Raw genomic sequence first — 17,500 nt, 5'->3', positions numbered from 1 at the left:
TGACATCAGTGATATCAGTGACATCAGTGACACAGTGACATCAGTGACACAGTGATATCAGTGACACAGTGACATCAGTGACATCAGTGATATCAGTGATATCAGTGACATCAGTGACACAGTGACATCAGTGACATCAGTGATATCAGTGACATCAGTGACACAGTGACATCAGTGACACAGTGATATCAGTGACACAGTGACATCAGTGACATCAGTGACATCAGTGATATCAATGATATCAGTGATATCAGTGACATCAGTGACACAGTGACATCAGTGACATCAGTGATATCAGTGACATCAGTGACACAGTGATATCAGTGACACAGTGATATCAGTGACATCAGTGACACAGTGACATCAGTGACATCAGTGATATCAGTGACATCAGTGACACAGTGACATCAGTGACATCAGTGACATCAGTGATATCAGTGACATCAGTGACACAGTGACACAGTGATATCAGTGACATCAGTGATATCAGTGACATCAGTGATATCAGTGACATCAGTGACACAGTGACATCAGTGACATCAGTGATATCAGTGACATCAGTGACACAGTGATATCAGTGACACAGTGACATCAGTGACACAGTGACATCAGTGACATCAGTGATATCAGTGACATCAGTGACACAGTGACATCAGTGACACAGTGATATCAGTGATATCAGTGACATCAGTGACACAGTGACATCAGTGACATCAGTGATATCAGTGACATCAGTGACACAGTGATATCAGTGACACAGTGATATCAGTGACATCAGTGACATCAGTGATATCAGTGATATCAGTGACATCAGTGACACAGTGACATCAGTGACATCAGTGATATCAGTGACATCAGTGACACAGTGACATCAGTGACACAGTGACATCAGTGACATCAGTGATATCAGTGACATCAGTGACACAGTGATATCAGTGACACAGTGATATCAGTGACACAGTGACATCAGTGACATCAGTGATATCAGTGACATCAGAAGTTTGGGTTTAAATGTAACATCAATATCAGTATCTCAGTAATGACATGAGTTTTTACGTCTCATCATTTCTTCTGAAATCTAAACACACAGAAACTTTCTCCAAATGCATTCTGGGTAAAAATATAATGATGAGAAATGACCTGTCCTCTGTGATGTTCCTCATGATCTGTATCTGTCCAGCTCCATCTTACACGCTGCTGATGACTGCTGGATGGAGATTAGGTCTAGGGGGCGTGTCCCTGTGTGTAATCACCTGACACGACTGTCACTGATTGGCTGCAGGAATCTACAGTCTGAATAAGAGAGAAATCAGCCTCAGCCTCGTTTCTGGCTCCTTCACACTGTTGTGTTTTATTACGACCTGTTGGTGGTGCTGTTGAGCTCACATCTACACTGTAACTTAAAATAAACAGTGATTCACTGTAAAAGATTTAACAGGAAATAAACTGATGTGGAGCCAAAAATAAAACCTCATACTGATGTCAGCTGAAGAAGGTTGTGAGAAATGAGATCTGAGATTATTATCTAGATATGAGAAAATAATGTTTTTGTTTTCAATGTTTGTGTGTGTGTGTGTGTGTGTGTGTGTGTTTGTGCAGTCCTGGGATAATGCACTGGCAAGAGGTGCTCGGTCCTGGGCGAGACATTGCAAGGCATCCCATAACCCTGTGCTGAAGCAGGAGGGCAAGGCCCACGCGGACTTCCGGCAAGTCGGAGAGAACATCTGGCTCGGGGCTCCGTATTCAGCCTTTACAGTCGAGTCAGCAATCAACAGCTGGAACAAAGAGAGTGCTGATTATACACATGGGAACAACAGCTGTGCCCGAGTGTGTGGACATTATACACAGGTCAGCTATCATTGTGTGTGTGTGTGTTGAATATAATTTTGTGCACCTTGAGTCTATTAGTCATGACAGAGATTCAGTCGTCTCCCCCTACGCAGGTTAGAAAAAGCAACAAGTTTTGTTTTTGGATTTTATTTTTACTTTGTTCAAGTTCTTTGTTTTCTGATTTATAGATTTATTATACTTTAACATTTTAGTTACAGTTACATTTGATGTTGTGGAACATCAGAGAAACAAATGACTTTCTTTAGTGTGTTCAATCAGCTCTAAACACTCGTCCCCTCAGCAGTCTCTCTTTATTCTCTCAGCTCTAAACACTCGTCCCCTCAGCGGTCTCTCTCTATTCTCTCAGCTCTAAACACTCGTCCCCTCAGCTGTCTCTCTCTATTCTCTCAGCTCTAAACACTCGTCCCCTCAGCAGTCTCTCTTTATTGTCTCAGCTCTAAACACTCGTCCCCTCAGCGGTCTCTCTTTATTGTCTCTCTTCGTGTTAATAAGAAAAATATCCCAGCTTATCTTGTTTCTGAGAAACACAGAGCTCACACCGGAGACTCCTTCATACACATTATACACACACACACACACACAGACAACTACATTTCCTTTCCTTTTCTTCGTGTGTTTCAGTTGATGTGGGCGACGAGTTATAAAATTGGCTGTGCCGTCCACGTCTGTTCCAGAGGAATTGAAAACTTTTCCAATCATCCCGAGTCGACTATTTTTGTCTGTAACTACGGTGACGCGTAAGCAGAAATCTTCAGGTTTCACTCTGAAACACTTTTACAAATGATAATGTGTTATTTCTGAGCAGGTTTTGTAATTCTGATATTTTTATTATCTTGCACGACAGCGGAAACGTGTTTGGATTCACTCCCTACATCGTTGGTCTGGCCTGCAGCAAGTGCGGTGTAGAGAAATGCAGAGACAAACTTTGCAGTAAGAACAACAGCAACATGTTCTCACATTATTTTGGCTCAGTATCACAAGTGTTAGTCAGTATAAAACGTGTCAATCGTCTGTACACTCATTTTTTCAACAGCCGATCCAATCCGAGACCAAGTTAAAAGTATGTATGATGATGATTCATGTTCCACATTAACTCCTAGATTTAACAAACACGACTCTTCAACCTGCACGTGAACTCTAATAACCCCGCCGACTCTCTCCACTTAGAAATAACTTTTTCACTCATTTCATATTTCTCTAATTTTCAGCTTTAGAATTTTAAATGATTGTTCTCTAGTTGACAATATCTCTCTCTGCAGAATACGACTGGATACCAGGGTGGGATCTCGGCCCTGGTGGTTCGGCTCAGGCGCTCTCTGATTGGCTGAAAGGCTCTAAACTGCAGCTCCTGACTGGATCGTTCTGGCTTCTTTACTTTTATGCAACACACTGAAGTCACTCAATAAACCGAATTCCATTTTAATCAAGACTTAGATCAATACAATTATTATTATTATTATTATTATTATTATTATTATTATTAGTATTATTATAATCATTTCTCAGCGTGACAGGGAGCTGACATGGCGTAAAGTCCTGCTGTGTAGGCCTGGTGCATCATATTCTCATATCTGCTCATATCATTAGGATATTCTTCTAAATAATCTTTTCACCTTTCATATGAATATATTATAAAATAAACACAACTCTATAATTGTTCACGTGTGAGTGTTGTCTCTTGACGGCTGCATCGCGACCGTATTCGCTGTCTAATGTTCATTTACAGCATTTACACAAATGTACTATTTATTTCGTTTGGCCGTGCATCCCTGGGTGATGAAAATTATGCTGTTCCCATGGAGACGGCTGTATGTATACCGCTCCGTAGGCAGCGGGGAAGAACAGCGTGAACACAGATGAGTCATGATCTTGAAAAGCAGTGTGTTTGTACTTCTGAGTGTTTGTGTGTTTCTCTGAGGCTCTCAGTTTGACCTGATCTCATTTGTACATCATGTGTAAGTTAAAAGCAGGAAATAATAATAAATAAATAAAGCAGACATCACACTTACACAGAGACATGAGTATATCAACATGTACCTGCATACACAATTCAAAATATAAAAAATAAATGTTAATGCTAATCCTGCTCTGATGCTAATCTGTACACGGAGTCTTTGCCTGCTGCATATTGACAGCCACAGATATAAAAACTGTTCTCATTTACATGCTTGAGCTTTTGAAATATTGACTGATTCTGAAATCACATCACAACATGTTATTAATAATGGGGCTTTAATAATGTGCACATTTATATTAATAATTAACAGTCACACATCACTGAGTGTAGCAGCTGCTGCTCTGTTCACCTGAAGGTTTTCATGAACGGTCATAAAGAGAAGAAACACACAGTGTGTGTGTAAGTGTGTGTGTGTGCGTGTGTGTGTGTGCGTGTGTGTGAGTGTGTGCAATTTATCAACAATTACAATTTTTAGATTTAATAAAGAGACACATGATCTGTGTGAATGATGTGTTACAATGTTAAATGGGAGTCATGTGAGAAGTTTAAACAAGTTTATTATAATCTCCTGCTGCTTGTAATCTTATTTGTTTCACAAAGGCCTTCCTTCTGTGTGTGTGTATGTGTGTGTGAGTATGTTTTTGTGTGAGTGTGTGTGTGTGTGTGTGTGTGTGTGTGTGTAAGTGTGTGTATGTGTGCGTGAGTATGTGTGTGTGCATGGCTTATTGATATCACAAGATTTATAAAGAAACCGAGTTCAGTCCTGCTTCACTTACTATATGGACTGAAGAGAAGCGAGAAGGACTTCAGAGATTTTGGGAAACTAAAAAGTCTTGAAGTCCTGAAGAAGAGGTTCAGAACTGAGTAAGTACATGGTGAAGGTGTGTGTGTTTGATTGAGAGCGAGAGAGAGAGAGAGAGAGAGAGAGAGAGAGAGAGAGCATGTGTGGGTAAAACACATCTCTGAGATTGGCTTTCCATCAGCGTGATATTGGTTGAAGCTCATCATGGTTCGCTCATCAGTCGCTGGAGTAACCTTGCTCGTGCTGGTTTCCATGGTGACACCAGACTTTGTGTGTGGGGAGCAAGAGAGAGGCAAAGACTCACGACTCACACACACTCATTTCACACATAATCAGTATTACACGCCTCGGACTGGAGGAGTCAGGAGCATGACTTTCCAAAAGACACCACGTAATGACATATTGAACAATAATCAGTACAGTGTGCAGATTTCTGAGGCTGAATTTCATGACGTAAACCTTCAACATGAAATGAAACCTGATGCTGAAATTCCTAACTCTATACGGATGCATACGGAACAGTCAGATGATAACGAGTGTAATGACATTAAATGCGTGAAGTTAAACAAAGTCATGTGGGATGAAGAACCAGACGTAACACTGGAGTCCACTGAAGACCCTGCAGTACACACACACACTGAAGACCCTGCAGTACACACACACACTGAAGACCCTGCAGTACACACACACACTGAAGACCCTGCAGTACACACACACACTGAAGACCCTGCAGTACACACACACACTGAAGACCCTGCAGTACACACACACACTGAAGACCCTGCAGTACACACACACACTGAAGACCCTGCAGTACACACACACACTGAAGACCCTGCAGTGCACACACACACTGAAGACCCTGCAGTGCACACACACACTGAAGACCCTGTCGTGATCACACACTCCGGTCCGGTTCGTGGACTGACCCTGGATAAAGCTCATGTGTTTTTCGGGATCCCATACGCAGCTCCTCCTGTGGGCTCCAGGCGGTGGGCTGCTCCTCAACCCGTGTCCCAGTGGACGCGGCCGTATGATGCCACGTTCCCTCGGGCGGCGTGTATGCAGGTTTGTTCGGAGGAATTCTCTGAAGCATGTCCTCATAAGGTAATCCTATTTATTATGAATCATTTTAATTAAACACAAAGTTGTTGGTTGCTGTGTGTGAAAGACGTGAAAAATGTTAATGGACTTATGGATTTTATTTAGAATGAATAACAAGATTACTGGGAGCATGGTGGCTTAGTGGTTAGCACGTTCACCTCACACCTCCAGGGTTGGGGGTTCGATTCCCACCTCCACCTTGTGTGTGTGGAGTTTGCATGTTCTCCCCGTGCCTCGGGGGTTTCCTCCGGGTACTCCGGTTTCCTCCCCCGGTCCAAAGACATGCATGGTAGGTTGATTGGCATCTCTGGAAAATTGTCCGTAGTGTGTGATTGTGTGAGTGAATGAGAGTGTGTGTGTGTGTGTGTGTGTGCCCTGTGATGGGTTGGCACACCGTCCAGGGTGTATCCTGCCTTGATGCCCGATGACGCCTGAGATAGGCACAGGCTCCCCGTGACCCGAGGTAGTTATTGTTACATATTCGGTTAGAGTTTTTTTCCACATGGTGTGTGTTCAGGTGAACGAGGACTGTCTGTACCTGAACATATATGTTCCTGTGAGTGTGAAGCTCTCAGTGAAGACCACAGCTCAGCTTCCTGTCATGGTGTGGATCCACGGAGGTGACTTCATCGCCGGCTCCGCCTCCAAACCTCTGTATGATGGAAGCTTCATCAGTAACTATAGCAACACTCTGGTGGTAAATGTGGAGTATCGCCTGGGTGAGACACACTATAAACACATCAGCTCCGAGTCATGATGAGTGACAGTTTGTGTGTGCAGTGAGTTTATTAAACGTGATACAGATTTACAATCATCATGTCAGCGATGTCACATGCAAATTAATGGGAGGGAACAATACAATATGTAAATGAGGATTAAGAGACTTGTTTTGGAAATATCAAAAGTATTTGCAAAAGTCTTCCTGTTCCTTGTGTTAATCTACACTCTGTACATCACAGGTCATAAATGAATCTTTTCACCTTTTCTTACTTCTTAAAGCTTAAAAAAACGGATGTTTTGAGGTGTGTGTGGACAACACAACACTATTTATTTAACCCTGTAACCATGGTAACCATGGCTGTTGTACAGGGGCATTCGGGTTCCTGGTGACGGGGCAAGATCCGGAAAGATCTGCAGTAGGAAATTACGGAATTCTGGACCAGCAGGCGGCTCTGCACTGGGTCCAAACAAACATCGCAGGGTTTGGTGGAGACCCAGAGAAGGTGTGTGTGACAAGAGGAACTCACTCATTTTAGACATTCTATCAGCTACAAAAACTATAGTCCAGTCAGCAGAGGGAAAGTCTGTGTGTGTGTGTGTGTGTGTGTGTGTGTGTGTGTGTGTGTGTGTGTAGGTGACACTATTTGGTGAAAGTGCTGGTGCTCAGTCAGTGTGTTTACACCTGATGATCAACAGCAGTGAAGATCTGTTCAGACATGCTACCATACAGAGTCAGCCTTTCTCCATCCCCCTCAAAACCAGGTAACACTCACACACTAACACACACACACACACACACACTAACTCACACATTAACACACACTAACACACATCACACATGCACTCACATACACACACACTCACACACTAACACACATCACACATGCACTCACATACACACACACTCACACACTAACACACATCACACATGCACTCACATACATACACTCACACACACACAGACTAACACACACACTAACAAACAACACACTAACACACATCACACATGCACTCACATACATACACTCACACACACACACTCTCACACACACACACTAACACACATCACACATGCACTCACATACATACACTCACACACACAGACTAACATACACACTAACAAACACACACACTAACATACATCACACATGCACTCACACACACACACTAACACACATCACACATGCACTCACATACATACACTCACACACATACATACATACACACACTCTCACACACATACACTAACACACATCACACATGCACTCACATACATACACTCACACACACACACACACACACACTAACACACACTAACACACATCACACATGCACTCACACACATACATACACACTCATACTTTATGATACTGTAGGTGGGATGCCATGAAGTTGGGCAGGAACGTTGTGAAACAGACGAACTGCTCAGTGTCTGACCTGCAGTGTCTTCGCTCCCTCAGCGCACTCACTGTCCTGCAGGCTCAGGTTAATGCAGGTACACACACAAACACACAGACACACACACAAATATTCTTGTAATTTTACTGCAGGAACCCAAACACACAATTTCAGGGAGATTTTAGGTTCTGGAATCTCCTGGTGGCCACCAGCTGAAACATCCCTGATGAACTCAACACAGTTTTCACTTATTTATAAATCTGAGTTAAAGATACTGAAGTGTGCTGTACATGTGAGATGATTCAGCAAAGCCAGAAACATTCAAAACTTCAGCAGCTGAAAGTTACAGAACAGCAGCTTCCTGCAGCCACAACCTCCTCCATGATGTGGACCTGAAGTGTAGAACATTATGATGTCCTACAGTATGATCTTACATAACAGCCACAGGATCCTGCAGTGTGCTGAAACACACACTGTGGAGTTCTCTTTCAGGACGAGTTTCAACACTCACACAGCTCTGAACCATCATCTTTACTCTCTTTATCAATGATGAATCTCTTTGTAAAGTTTTCAGCTGACTGAAGCAAAAAATCCACACCAAATTTCTTCAAGACACAGATTTCTATTTAGCCACAAAATACAAAAAGAGGTGAAAATGATAAAAGGGGGATTTAACAATGAAAGAACGTCTTCTAAATGCAGCATTGTGCCAAAACCTCCGCTATAATGTTCCACTGCAGCACATCAGAGGCACATAGTACAGGGTGCCATTACTTTAGTCCTGATTGAAAGACTAGACTTATATGTCTTTATTTATGGATTTGTTTGGAAACAAGTTTTTTCAGGTCATTTAGTTCAGGTGTGTAAATGAAAGATATTTCACATTAGTGATTCTGGATTCTGTTGATCTTCCGTGTAAACAATCCTGAGAATGAGTTCAGAATAAATCTCTTGGTATCAGTGAGATATTGAAGCCTGTCAGTATCTCAGTTTATATTAGTCCTGAACCCTGAACCTTGATAATAGAGATAATAGAGATGTCTCACCTCCTCTTTTTCTGAAGGTTCTAAAATCATCAACCCGTTCCGGTTCCTGGAGGTGTTTGAGACGTGGGGACCTCATGTGGATGGTGAGCTGATCACAGAGCAGCCCATCACTGCCTTCCAGAGGGGACACTGGCAGAGTTATAAACCTGTTATAATGGGTCTGTAACACTATGTGCACTTTACCTCCATTCTCTGTTAAGTTAAAAATATGTGTGAGTGGACTGTGTGAGTGTGTAAGTATGTAAGTGTGTGTGTTAGTCTCTGTGTGTATGTAAGAATGTAAGTGTGTGTTAGTGTAGAAATGTGTAAGTTAGTCTGTGTGTGTAAGTATGTAAGTGTAGAAGTGTGTGTGTGTAAGTGTAGAAGTGTGTGTGTGTGTAAGTGTAGAAGTGTGTGTGTGTGGAAGTGTGGAAGTGTGTGTGTGGAAGTGTAGAAGTGTGTGGAAGTGTAGAAGTGTGTGTAAGAGCGGTGAGCAGAGCTTTGCTGTGGCGATGTTGAGTGTGTGTCAGATGTTTTAATGAAATTCCTGGTGCTGGGATTCACACGTCAGCATTAATCACATGACATTAATCACATGACATTAATCACATGACATTAATCACATGACACCTCTCCAATGTTCATTATTTTTTAAGAACAGATGATTTTTACTAATGTGACCATGTAATGATGATGTAATGATGATGTAATGTAATGATGATGTAATGTAATGATGATGTAATGTTATCTGTACAATAATGTGACCATGTAATGTAATGATGATGTAATGTAATGATGATGTAATGTTATGATGATGTAATGTTATCTGTACAATAATGCGACCATGTAATATAATGATGATGTAATGTAATGATGATGTAATGTAATGATGATGTAATGTAATGTTGTCTGTATAATAATGTGATGAGCCACTCAGTGTTGTGAAAAAGTCCTGATGTAAAGTTTTGATTCACTTCATCTTTGCCATCCTGCAGGAACTACATCTGAAGAGGGTGTGATTTTTGTATACGGAGCTTTTAATGGCTCGGTGTCAGTGCTGGAGTGTGTCGTCTACACCACCGCCATCTTCAAACAGCACACACTCAAAGTCCTAGAGAAATACCTTCCCGTCTACCATAAAGTGGACAAACGGACGATGTTGTCTCAGGTGAGACTCACAACATCTCTGTACATCCTCAAAATCAGGAGACTCAGAAACACGTAATAAGATGAACCCTACGGAAGCGTATTGCATTCACTTGAGTAAAAAAAAATCTACTCTGTTTTTCTGAATTAACGACTTAATGTGGATTGCATGGAAGTAAACATGTCTCGCCTTTCAAGTTTAATCAGTTGAACCGATATGGTCTGCTTCACGGATATAAGCTGATGCATCTGAAATGTATTCAGGAGCTATGAGGTGACACAAGAGACAATCAGGCAATTGTTGAAAATACTGGATCTCCATGGAATGCAACTGAGGCGCCGGAATCGTCTTCGGCGACGTTTGTATCATAATCCAGGCCCAAACTTTTTATGGCATGTTGATTCATATGATAAACTCAAACCATATGGGATCTGCATGAATGGTGCAATCGACGGGTTTTCACGAATGGTGATACGGCTACCGTGAAGCAAACCATATCGGTTCAACTGATATAGAAACACAGCAACGTCAAGCAGATCAGAATGTTCTTTTCGTCTGAACAGGCGCAAAGTCTTGAGGTGTCTGCGCAAAGTTGACGCACTAATAACAACACCATTTATATTACTTAAAGACAGCCGTATCTCCCAATGTCTCAAACCCAAAGTAAAATAAAACCGGATTAAACTTGAAAGGCGGGACATGTTTACTTCCATGCAATCCACATTAAGTCGTTAATTCAGAAAAACAGAGTAGATTTTTTTTACTCAAGTGAATGCAATACGCTTACGTAGAACCCTCTTGTTGTTTTTCTCTTTTTGATTCAGATCGTAACAGATTTCGTCTTCCTGTGTCCGGCTCGGCGGGCCGTTCGCTCTGCGCTGGGAATGGGCGGAGCCCTGTGGCTGTACGTATTCGACCACACCCCTTCAGATCACAAAATATGGGAGGGACTGACTTTCTGTTACGATCACGCCTGTCATGGGGCGGAGCTTCCCTTCCTGTTTGACTCTGCTCCTGCTGCGAACTTCAGTTTCACTCCTCAGGAGCGTCGTCTGGCCAATCAGATGGTGTGTTACTGGGGGGCGTTCGCTCACTCCGGAGATCCGAACTCACACAGGAAACACACGACCTTCTGCAGGAACCAGAGGCTCGCACCGTGGCCTAGATACAGGTCTGCTGAGCGATGGCCAGTTCTGAATTTAACTCTGCAGTCTCACCTTCAGCACGGAAACAGAGATCAGTTCTGTGACTTCTGGGATCAGCTGAATGTTTACTGAGTGACAAACAACACAAGACATTTTTAATCTGCCTTAATTATAACTTTTTATTCTTCTTGTGGAAAGTTTGTGAAATTACACAAATGTTAGTTTTAAACCAGAGCCGATCCTGACCTCCCTGGGGCCCTAAGGGGCCCTCCTACCTGACCTGTGAGCCAGTAAACCATTTGCCACACATTTACACTTGCACTGTCAGCACCGCACAGCTCATGTAGCTAATCAGATAGAGACTAGAGACAGAATCAACTTAACTTTACTGTTATTTACTCTTACTGACATCAAACCTGAACACAACACAAGTTTACCTGATTACTGTTCTCACATTTTACTCTCATTTTGTTTCTTTTTTCTCTTTTCATGGACAGATGTATAGCTCCGCTTCATATTGTCATCTACACAGTAAACATTAACACGCGCTGTAAAATGAGGCAGGGGGAGGCGGGGCCTAACGTAATTTGCGGGGCCCTACGCAACTTGCGTAGTGAGCGTATAGGGCCGATCGGCTCTGGTTTAAACAAACGTAATATTTTAAAAAGTCAAAGCGAATTAACACAGTTATTAATGTTCAGTTTATTTTAATGTGGAACAGAAACCGACTTTGTTCTTAGAATTAAACTAATTTTAGATTAAATAAATGACTAGAATTAATCTTTTATTAGTGTGGTGTTTATTACATGATGGAAAAGTCACATTTTTGTGGAATAAAAGCAATGTTTTATTCAGCTAATAAATGATTGTTACCTCCCTGTGTTTGTGTAGTGTTTGTGTAACTGTGTGTGTAGTGTTTGTGTAACTGTGTGTGTGTAGTGTTTGTGTGTAGTGTTTGTGTAACAGTTGTGTAACTGTGTTTGTGTGTGTAGTGTTTGTGTAACTGTGTGTGTGTAGTGTTTGTGTAACAGTTGTGTAACTGTGTTTGTGTGTGTAGTGTTTGTGTAACTGTGTTTGTGTGTGTAGTGTTTGTGTACCTGTGTTTGTGTGTGTAGTGTTTGTGTACCTGTGTTTGTGTGTGTAGTGTTTGTGTACCTGTGTTTGTGTGTAGTGTTTGTGTAACTGTGTTTGTGTGTGTAGTGTTTGTGTAACTGTGTGTGTAGTGTTTGCGTAACTGTGTGTGTGTAGTGTTTGTGTAACAGTTGTGTAACTGTGTTTGTGTGTGTAGTGTTTGTGTAACTGTTTTTTTGCGTGTAGTGTTTATGTACCTGTGTTTGTGTGTGTAGTGTTTGTGTACCTGTGTTTGTGTGTGTAGTGTTTGTGTAACTGTTTTTTTGCGTGTAGTGTTTGTGTACCTGTGTTTGTGTGTGTAGTGTTTGTGTACCTGTGTTTGTGTGTGTAGTGTTTGTGTAAGTTTTTTTGCGTGTAGTGTTTGTGTACCTGTGTTTGTGTGTGTAGTGTTTGTGTAACTGTGTTTGTGTGTGTAGTGTTTGTGTAACTGTGTGTGTGTAGTGTTTGTGTAACAGTTGTGTAACTGTGTTTGTGTGTAGTGTTTGTGTAACTGTTTTTTTGCGTGTAGTGTTTGTGTAACTGTGTTTGTGTGTGTAGTGTTTGTGTACCTGTGTTTGTGTGTAGTGTTTGTGTACCTGTGTTTGTGTGTGTAGTGTTTGTGTAACTGTTGTGTAACTGTGATTACAGTGAGTCTGATCTCAGATTGTGATGTCACTTAATAAATACATCAGCTTCGGACCAATCGAGTCTGATATGCAAATATTTAGAGGATAATAATATACTAATGTTTAACTGCTGAGCTTTTAGCCGTCTTCCATGTTAATGTTAGCGATGATGTGAAGGTGGTTGTCATGGTAACACTTTTGTCCAACATTATGGATGGCAGAGAGACCTGGGACATATTTACACAGATTATTATATCAATGATGAATAAAAGTGCAGGTCCTTTTAGGAGGAAATCAGTCACATGGTGTCACATCCCGTCTTCTTCATCATCATCATCATCATCACTTTCATGTTGAGGCCGGGGCAATGCTGCGAGGGCGAGCGGTCTCACTGTGTGTATCACTGTCTCCACATGCACCAGTCTGTTCACACACTGCAGCACAGATGCCACCAACTGGTGTTTACTACAGACCGGCTCTACACACACACGCCCGGGACCATCTGCCCCCCAACACCACGTGAACTCTGACCCTGAGCCCTGCTCTCTGATTGGACAGTGGTGCCGCTGATTATTCTTGAGATTCATGAGTTGCTTCAGGAAATCTCCCGGTCTATGAGCATGCAGAGATCTGGGCACGCTCAGTACAGCCTCGGCTAGGATTCTTCGGCTGTCGGGGTCGCCATGGTTACTGTGGAGCAAAGAATAATGGAACAGACACTCGAAAGCTCCTCCCACAGGGATGACATCACCAACGTTTAAAATGCATTGGCACAAGTTTGGACACGATGAGTGCAGCTGTGAGGACGTGAGACTCTGTGAGGACGTGAGACTCTGTGAGGACGTGAGACTCTGTGAGGACGTGAGACTCTGTGAGGACGTGAGACTCTGTGAGGACGTGAGAGTGTGTGAGGACGTGAGACTCTGTGAGGACGTGAGACTCTGTGAGGACGTGAGACTCTGTGAGGACGTGAGACTCTGTGAGGACGTGAGACTCTGCTTGTGAGGAGGTGGTAAGATGTTGCTGTGTCTGTGAGACTGGTTCAGATGCTGCAGCATGGAGAACACACCTCTGCTCACGCTCACGTTTTGTTCCAGCGGTCCTGCAGCAGGCGCACACAGCACCAGGGTGTGTGTGTGTAGTGACGTGTGTAGTGACGTGTGTTTAACCCCAACGTTAGCGTACCTGTGTCCTCCGAGCTGAAAGCGGCAGCAGTGTGTTAGCGTCCCTAACTGCATCAGTGGCTGTGCTGTGAGCATTTGTGCCGTGTTGAGTTCACACAGCAGCTCCAGCTGCTCCGGATCACAGCACTCCAGCACGGAGACGCCGTTGAGCCCCGCCCACTCCAGCACACACCTCGGCTGCTTCACCGCCGACAGCACAACCTTGACTTGGAGCCGCAGGATCGCTGCTAATCTGTCCTGTATGACGCCGTCACTCTGATCTGTCCAGTGCTTCTCAAACCGAACGTTCACGCTCGCATCAAAGCGTGTGTCTAATCTCTCAACAACAACCAGCACCTTCACCGGGCCGTGCGTCTCTGTCCAAACAGACCAATCACAAGGCAGCAGGAGACCCTCCACCACACGTGATTGGCTGCTGTGAAGTCCCGGCACAGCCACGTGCAGTCCAGAGAAGTTCGAGTGAATAAATGAGACGGCTGAACTGTAAGTGTCTCCATGTCCGACCCGTGTGCAGAACTCACACAGCAGCGGCGTCAGAACCTCCGCCTGACCAGGACTGACACGCCCACCAATGTATCCACCCACCAACGCAGCCAAGACTCCACCCTTCAGCTCACATCCGCCCGATCTGAACAGAGATGAGGCATAAGGAACGACACCATGAGCTATGACATCATCCAACCCTCCCCAGCAGAATGCATGGAGCTGATTGGCCAGTTTCCAGGAGGTGTGGCGGCGGTGTGCGTGTGCAGAGTCGTGCACAGAGTCACGGATTCCCCTCAGCAGGGCAGCTAACAGGAGGATAAACGACTTCGAACCGTCTGCAGTAACACAATGATGTGAACGCACACAATCCAACACAGTCCTAAACGACAAAGACAGGAGGAGTGAGCGTTACACACACAGTAACACAAATACACAACACAACAACACAAACACACAGTACATGACTTCTATCTGTATAACGTGTTAAATCTATTACATGTTCCTCTACAGGTGAGTCTACAGCCACTGACACCAGTGTTCCTGAAGTGTTGTATATTCTGTGTGTGTGTGTGTGTGTGTGTGAGAGAGAGAGAGAGAGAGAGACAGACCTGGCTACAGGATGCTCCAGGTGTAGTGCAGTGAGGATGCAGTGTCCATGTTTGGTGATTAATGTTTGTCCCGTGTCTTTTGTGAAGATCACACTCCCTCCGCTCGGCCCCACACACCGCCGCACCACACACTCCAACGCTCCAACCACGCTGAGAGACACCTGCAGGGGATCACTCACCTACACACACACACACACACACACACACACACACACACACACAGGAGCAGGATGAACACAATGTGTGGGAGTGTGTGTTATGTGTGTTACAATGTCTAACAAACAGCAGCTACTGTAAGAATCTCTGGGTTCCTGGTGATATTTTTCTTTATTTCCTGTCGTTATTTAGTTCCTGGTTTTTATTTCTTTATTTATTTTGTTGTATTTAATGTCCACAATGTGCCTTATTTAAAATGAGGAGAAACCAAAACCCACCGATATTCACACACTCTACATCTTTAACACTCAGCAGGACAAACATATTTACTGCCTGTGTTACTGTCACTGTATAAACTCTGTAATAATCTATAATACTCTAAATAAACTCTATAATAATCTATAATACTCTAAATAAACTCTATAATAATCTATAATACTCTAAATAAACTCTATAATAATCTATAATACTCTAAATAAACTCTATAATAATCATCACTACACTGTATAATAATAATAATAATAATAATAATAATAATAATAATAATAATAATAATAATAATAAACAACACTAGATATAAAGCTATCGTCACCTCAGCCATTTCTCAGCATGACATATGAATATAACACGTTATTAATTAATGTTCTTTATAATAAAATAATGTTTATATCCACATTAATCCTCCTGCTCAGTTTCTCTCGGTATCCAGGAGACGCCGCTTGTCTGCTTCTTCTTCTCGGGTTGGCAAACCGACTGTAAGGTGCATTTTACGCCCCCTACTGGATTGGAGTTTGGAGCACATGGTTGGTGTTTAACTGTTTTTGGTGTCCTACATACTGTATATCACAATGGTCTGTTTCATGTTTCTGTATAATGTAGAAACTCTGTGTTTATTCAGTGCAGATTCAGTGTTGTTTTGCCCTGTACATAATTTTGTCATAATCACATCCTTTTTCTGTTCTTACCTCCCACACATTTCTTTGTATACTGTATAAATGCCCCCCTGTTCTGTATAAATGCCCCCCAGTTCTGTATAAATGCCCCCCTGTTCTGTATAAATGCCCCCCAGTTCTGTATAAATGCCCCCAGTTCTGTATAAATGCCCCCCTGTTCTGTATAAATGCCCCCCAGTTCTGTATAAATGCCCCCCTGTTCTGTATAAATGCCCCCCAGTTCTGTATAAATGCCCCCCTGTTCTGTATAAATGCCCCCCAGTTCTGTATAAATGCCCCCAGTTCTGTATAAATGCCCCCCTGTTCTGTATAAATGCCCCCCTGTTCTGTATAAATGCCCCACTGTTCTTCTGTTACCCCATATGTTTTGCCACCTCTTTTCCATTTTAACTATAATCAAACCCTTGATTTCTGTTTTAATCATCAGAACTTTGATCTTTTCCTCTGGACCCTTTATTGACTCATTAGTGTGTTTATCATCTTCCTCATCTTCCTCATTCCCTTTTACTCTGATGTGAGCTGGAACCCACAGAAACACATCTTTACCCTTAAGTCCTTTATGCCGTATAGTTTCTGTAATATGGTGTTATATTATATGGTGTTATATTATATTTTCTATATATATTATCTTTTCTCACCTGGTTGAAGATGCTCCATTAAGCTAAACTTTACAGAGCTGATAGTGACTCTGTACACGTTACACACGTTACACACGGTCCAGTCTGCTTTCCCTCTGCACCTTGTACATCTAGAGACATAGCACTTGTGTTGTGGACACATTTATATGTCTGTTGTGGACACATTTATGTGTCTGTTGTGGACACATTTATGTGTCTGTTGTGGACACATTTATATGTCTGTTGTGGACACATTTATGTGTCTGTTGTGGACACATTTATGTGTCTGTTGTGGACTCATTTATGTGTCTGTTGTGGACACATTTATGTGTCTGTTGTGGACACATTTATGTGTCTGTTGTGGACACATTTATGTGTCTGTTGTGGACACATTTATGTGTCTGTTGTGGACTCATTTATGTGTCTGTTGTGGACGCATTTATGTGTCTGTTGTGGACTCATTTATGTGTCTGTTGTGGACGCATTTATGTGTCTGTTGTGGACGCATTTATGTGTCTGTTGTGGACGCATTTATGTGTCTGTTGTGGACGCATTTATGTGTCTGTTGTGGACGCATTTATGTGTCTGTTGTGGACGCATTTATGTGTCTG

General features: G+C 42.7%; 3 protein-coding genes across 4 annotated transcripts in view; 2 read left to right on the top strand and 1 right to left on the bottom strand.

The window, feature by feature from the left end:
* Nucleotides 1-3,542, top strand: part of glipr1b (GLI pathogenesis-related 1b) — a 7,700-nt gene extending 4,158 nt beyond the window's left edge. Inside the window, exons 2-6 of one of the 2 annotated variants that reach the window (XM_060878769.1) lie at nucleotides 1,600-1,848; nucleotides 2,473-2,588; nucleotides 2,696-2,781; nucleotides 2,885-2,911; nucleotides 3,111-3,540. In XM_060878769.1, the coding sequence (XP_060734752.1) occupies nucleotides 1,600-1,848; nucleotides 2,473-2,588; nucleotides 2,696-2,781; nucleotides 2,885-2,911; nucleotides 3,111-3,244 (612 nt within the window). In that variant the 3' untranslated portion in view covers nucleotides 3,245-3,540. Of the gene's footprint in view, nucleotides 1-1,599; nucleotides 1,849-2,472; nucleotides 2,589-2,695; nucleotides 2,782-2,884; nucleotides 2,912-3,110 lie in introns of both variants that reach the window. The other variant, XM_060878770.1, reaches the window with a different exon arrangement.
* Nucleotides 3,543-4,656: 1,114 nt separating this feature from the next.
* Nucleotides 4,657-11,349, top strand: si:dkey-30c15.17 (cAMP-regulated D2 protein). The gene is made up of 9 exons (XM_060878762.1): nucleotides 4,657-5,218; nucleotides 5,435-5,717; nucleotides 6,232-6,433; nucleotides 6,804-6,937; nucleotides 7,069-7,196; nucleotides 7,811-7,929; nucleotides 8,896-9,036; nucleotides 9,853-10,025; nucleotides 10,829-11,349. Exons 1-9 carry the CDS (start codon nucleotides 4,815-4,817, stop codon nucleotides 11,279-11,281), a joined length of 2,037 nt encoding a protein of 678 aa, XP_060734745.1. The 5' UTR covers nucleotides 4,657-4,814; the 3' UTR covers nucleotides 11,282-11,349.
* Nucleotides 11,350-12,394: 1,045 nt separating this feature from the next.
* Nucleotides 12,395-16,039, bottom strand: bbs10 (Bardet-Biedl syndrome 10). Its single transcript, XM_060878760.1, has 3 exons — nucleotides 15,912-16,039; nucleotides 15,164-15,342; nucleotides 12,395-14,934 (listed from the first exon to the last, which is right to left on the bottom strand). The coding sequence occupies exons 1-3, from the start codon at nucleotides 15,918-15,920 to the stop codon at nucleotides 13,194-13,196; spliced, it is 1,929 nt and encodes a 642-aa protein (XP_060734743.1). The 5' UTR covers nucleotides 15,921-16,039; the 3' UTR covers nucleotides 12,395-13,193.
* Nucleotides 16,040-17,500: the final 1,461 nt, after the last annotated feature.

This window comes from Tachysurus vachellii, chromosome 9 (assembly GCF_030014155.1).
Source record: "Tachysurus vachellii isolate PV-2020 chromosome 9, HZAU_Pvac_v1, whole genome shotgun sequence".
Taxonomy (NCBI): Eukaryota; Metazoa; Chordata; class Actinopteri; order Siluriformes; family Bagridae; genus Tachysurus; species Tachysurus vachellii.
Note: the sequence above shows the minus strand (reverse complement) of the source record. Positions and strands in the feature narration are given on the sequence as shown.

Coding starts and splice junctions, on each gene's coding strand:
- si:dkey-30c15.17 (XM_060878762.1), top strand. CDS start 4,815: ATGGTTCGCTCATCAGTCGCTGGAGTAACCTTGCTCGTGCTGGTTTCC. Junction 5,718..6,231: donor CTGAAGCATGTCCTCATAAG/GTAATCCTATTT, acceptor GTGTGTGTTCAG/GTGAACGAGGACTGTCTGTA. Junction 6,938..7,068: donor TTGGTGGAGACCCAGAGAAG/GTGTGTGTGACA, acceptor GTGTGTGTGTAG/GTGACACTATTTGGTGAAAG.
- bbs10 (XM_060878760.1), bottom strand. Junction 14,935..15,163: donor CTGGAGCATCCTGTAGCCAG/GTCTGTCTCTCT, acceptor TTTGTCGTTTAG/GACTGTGTTGGATTGTGTGC.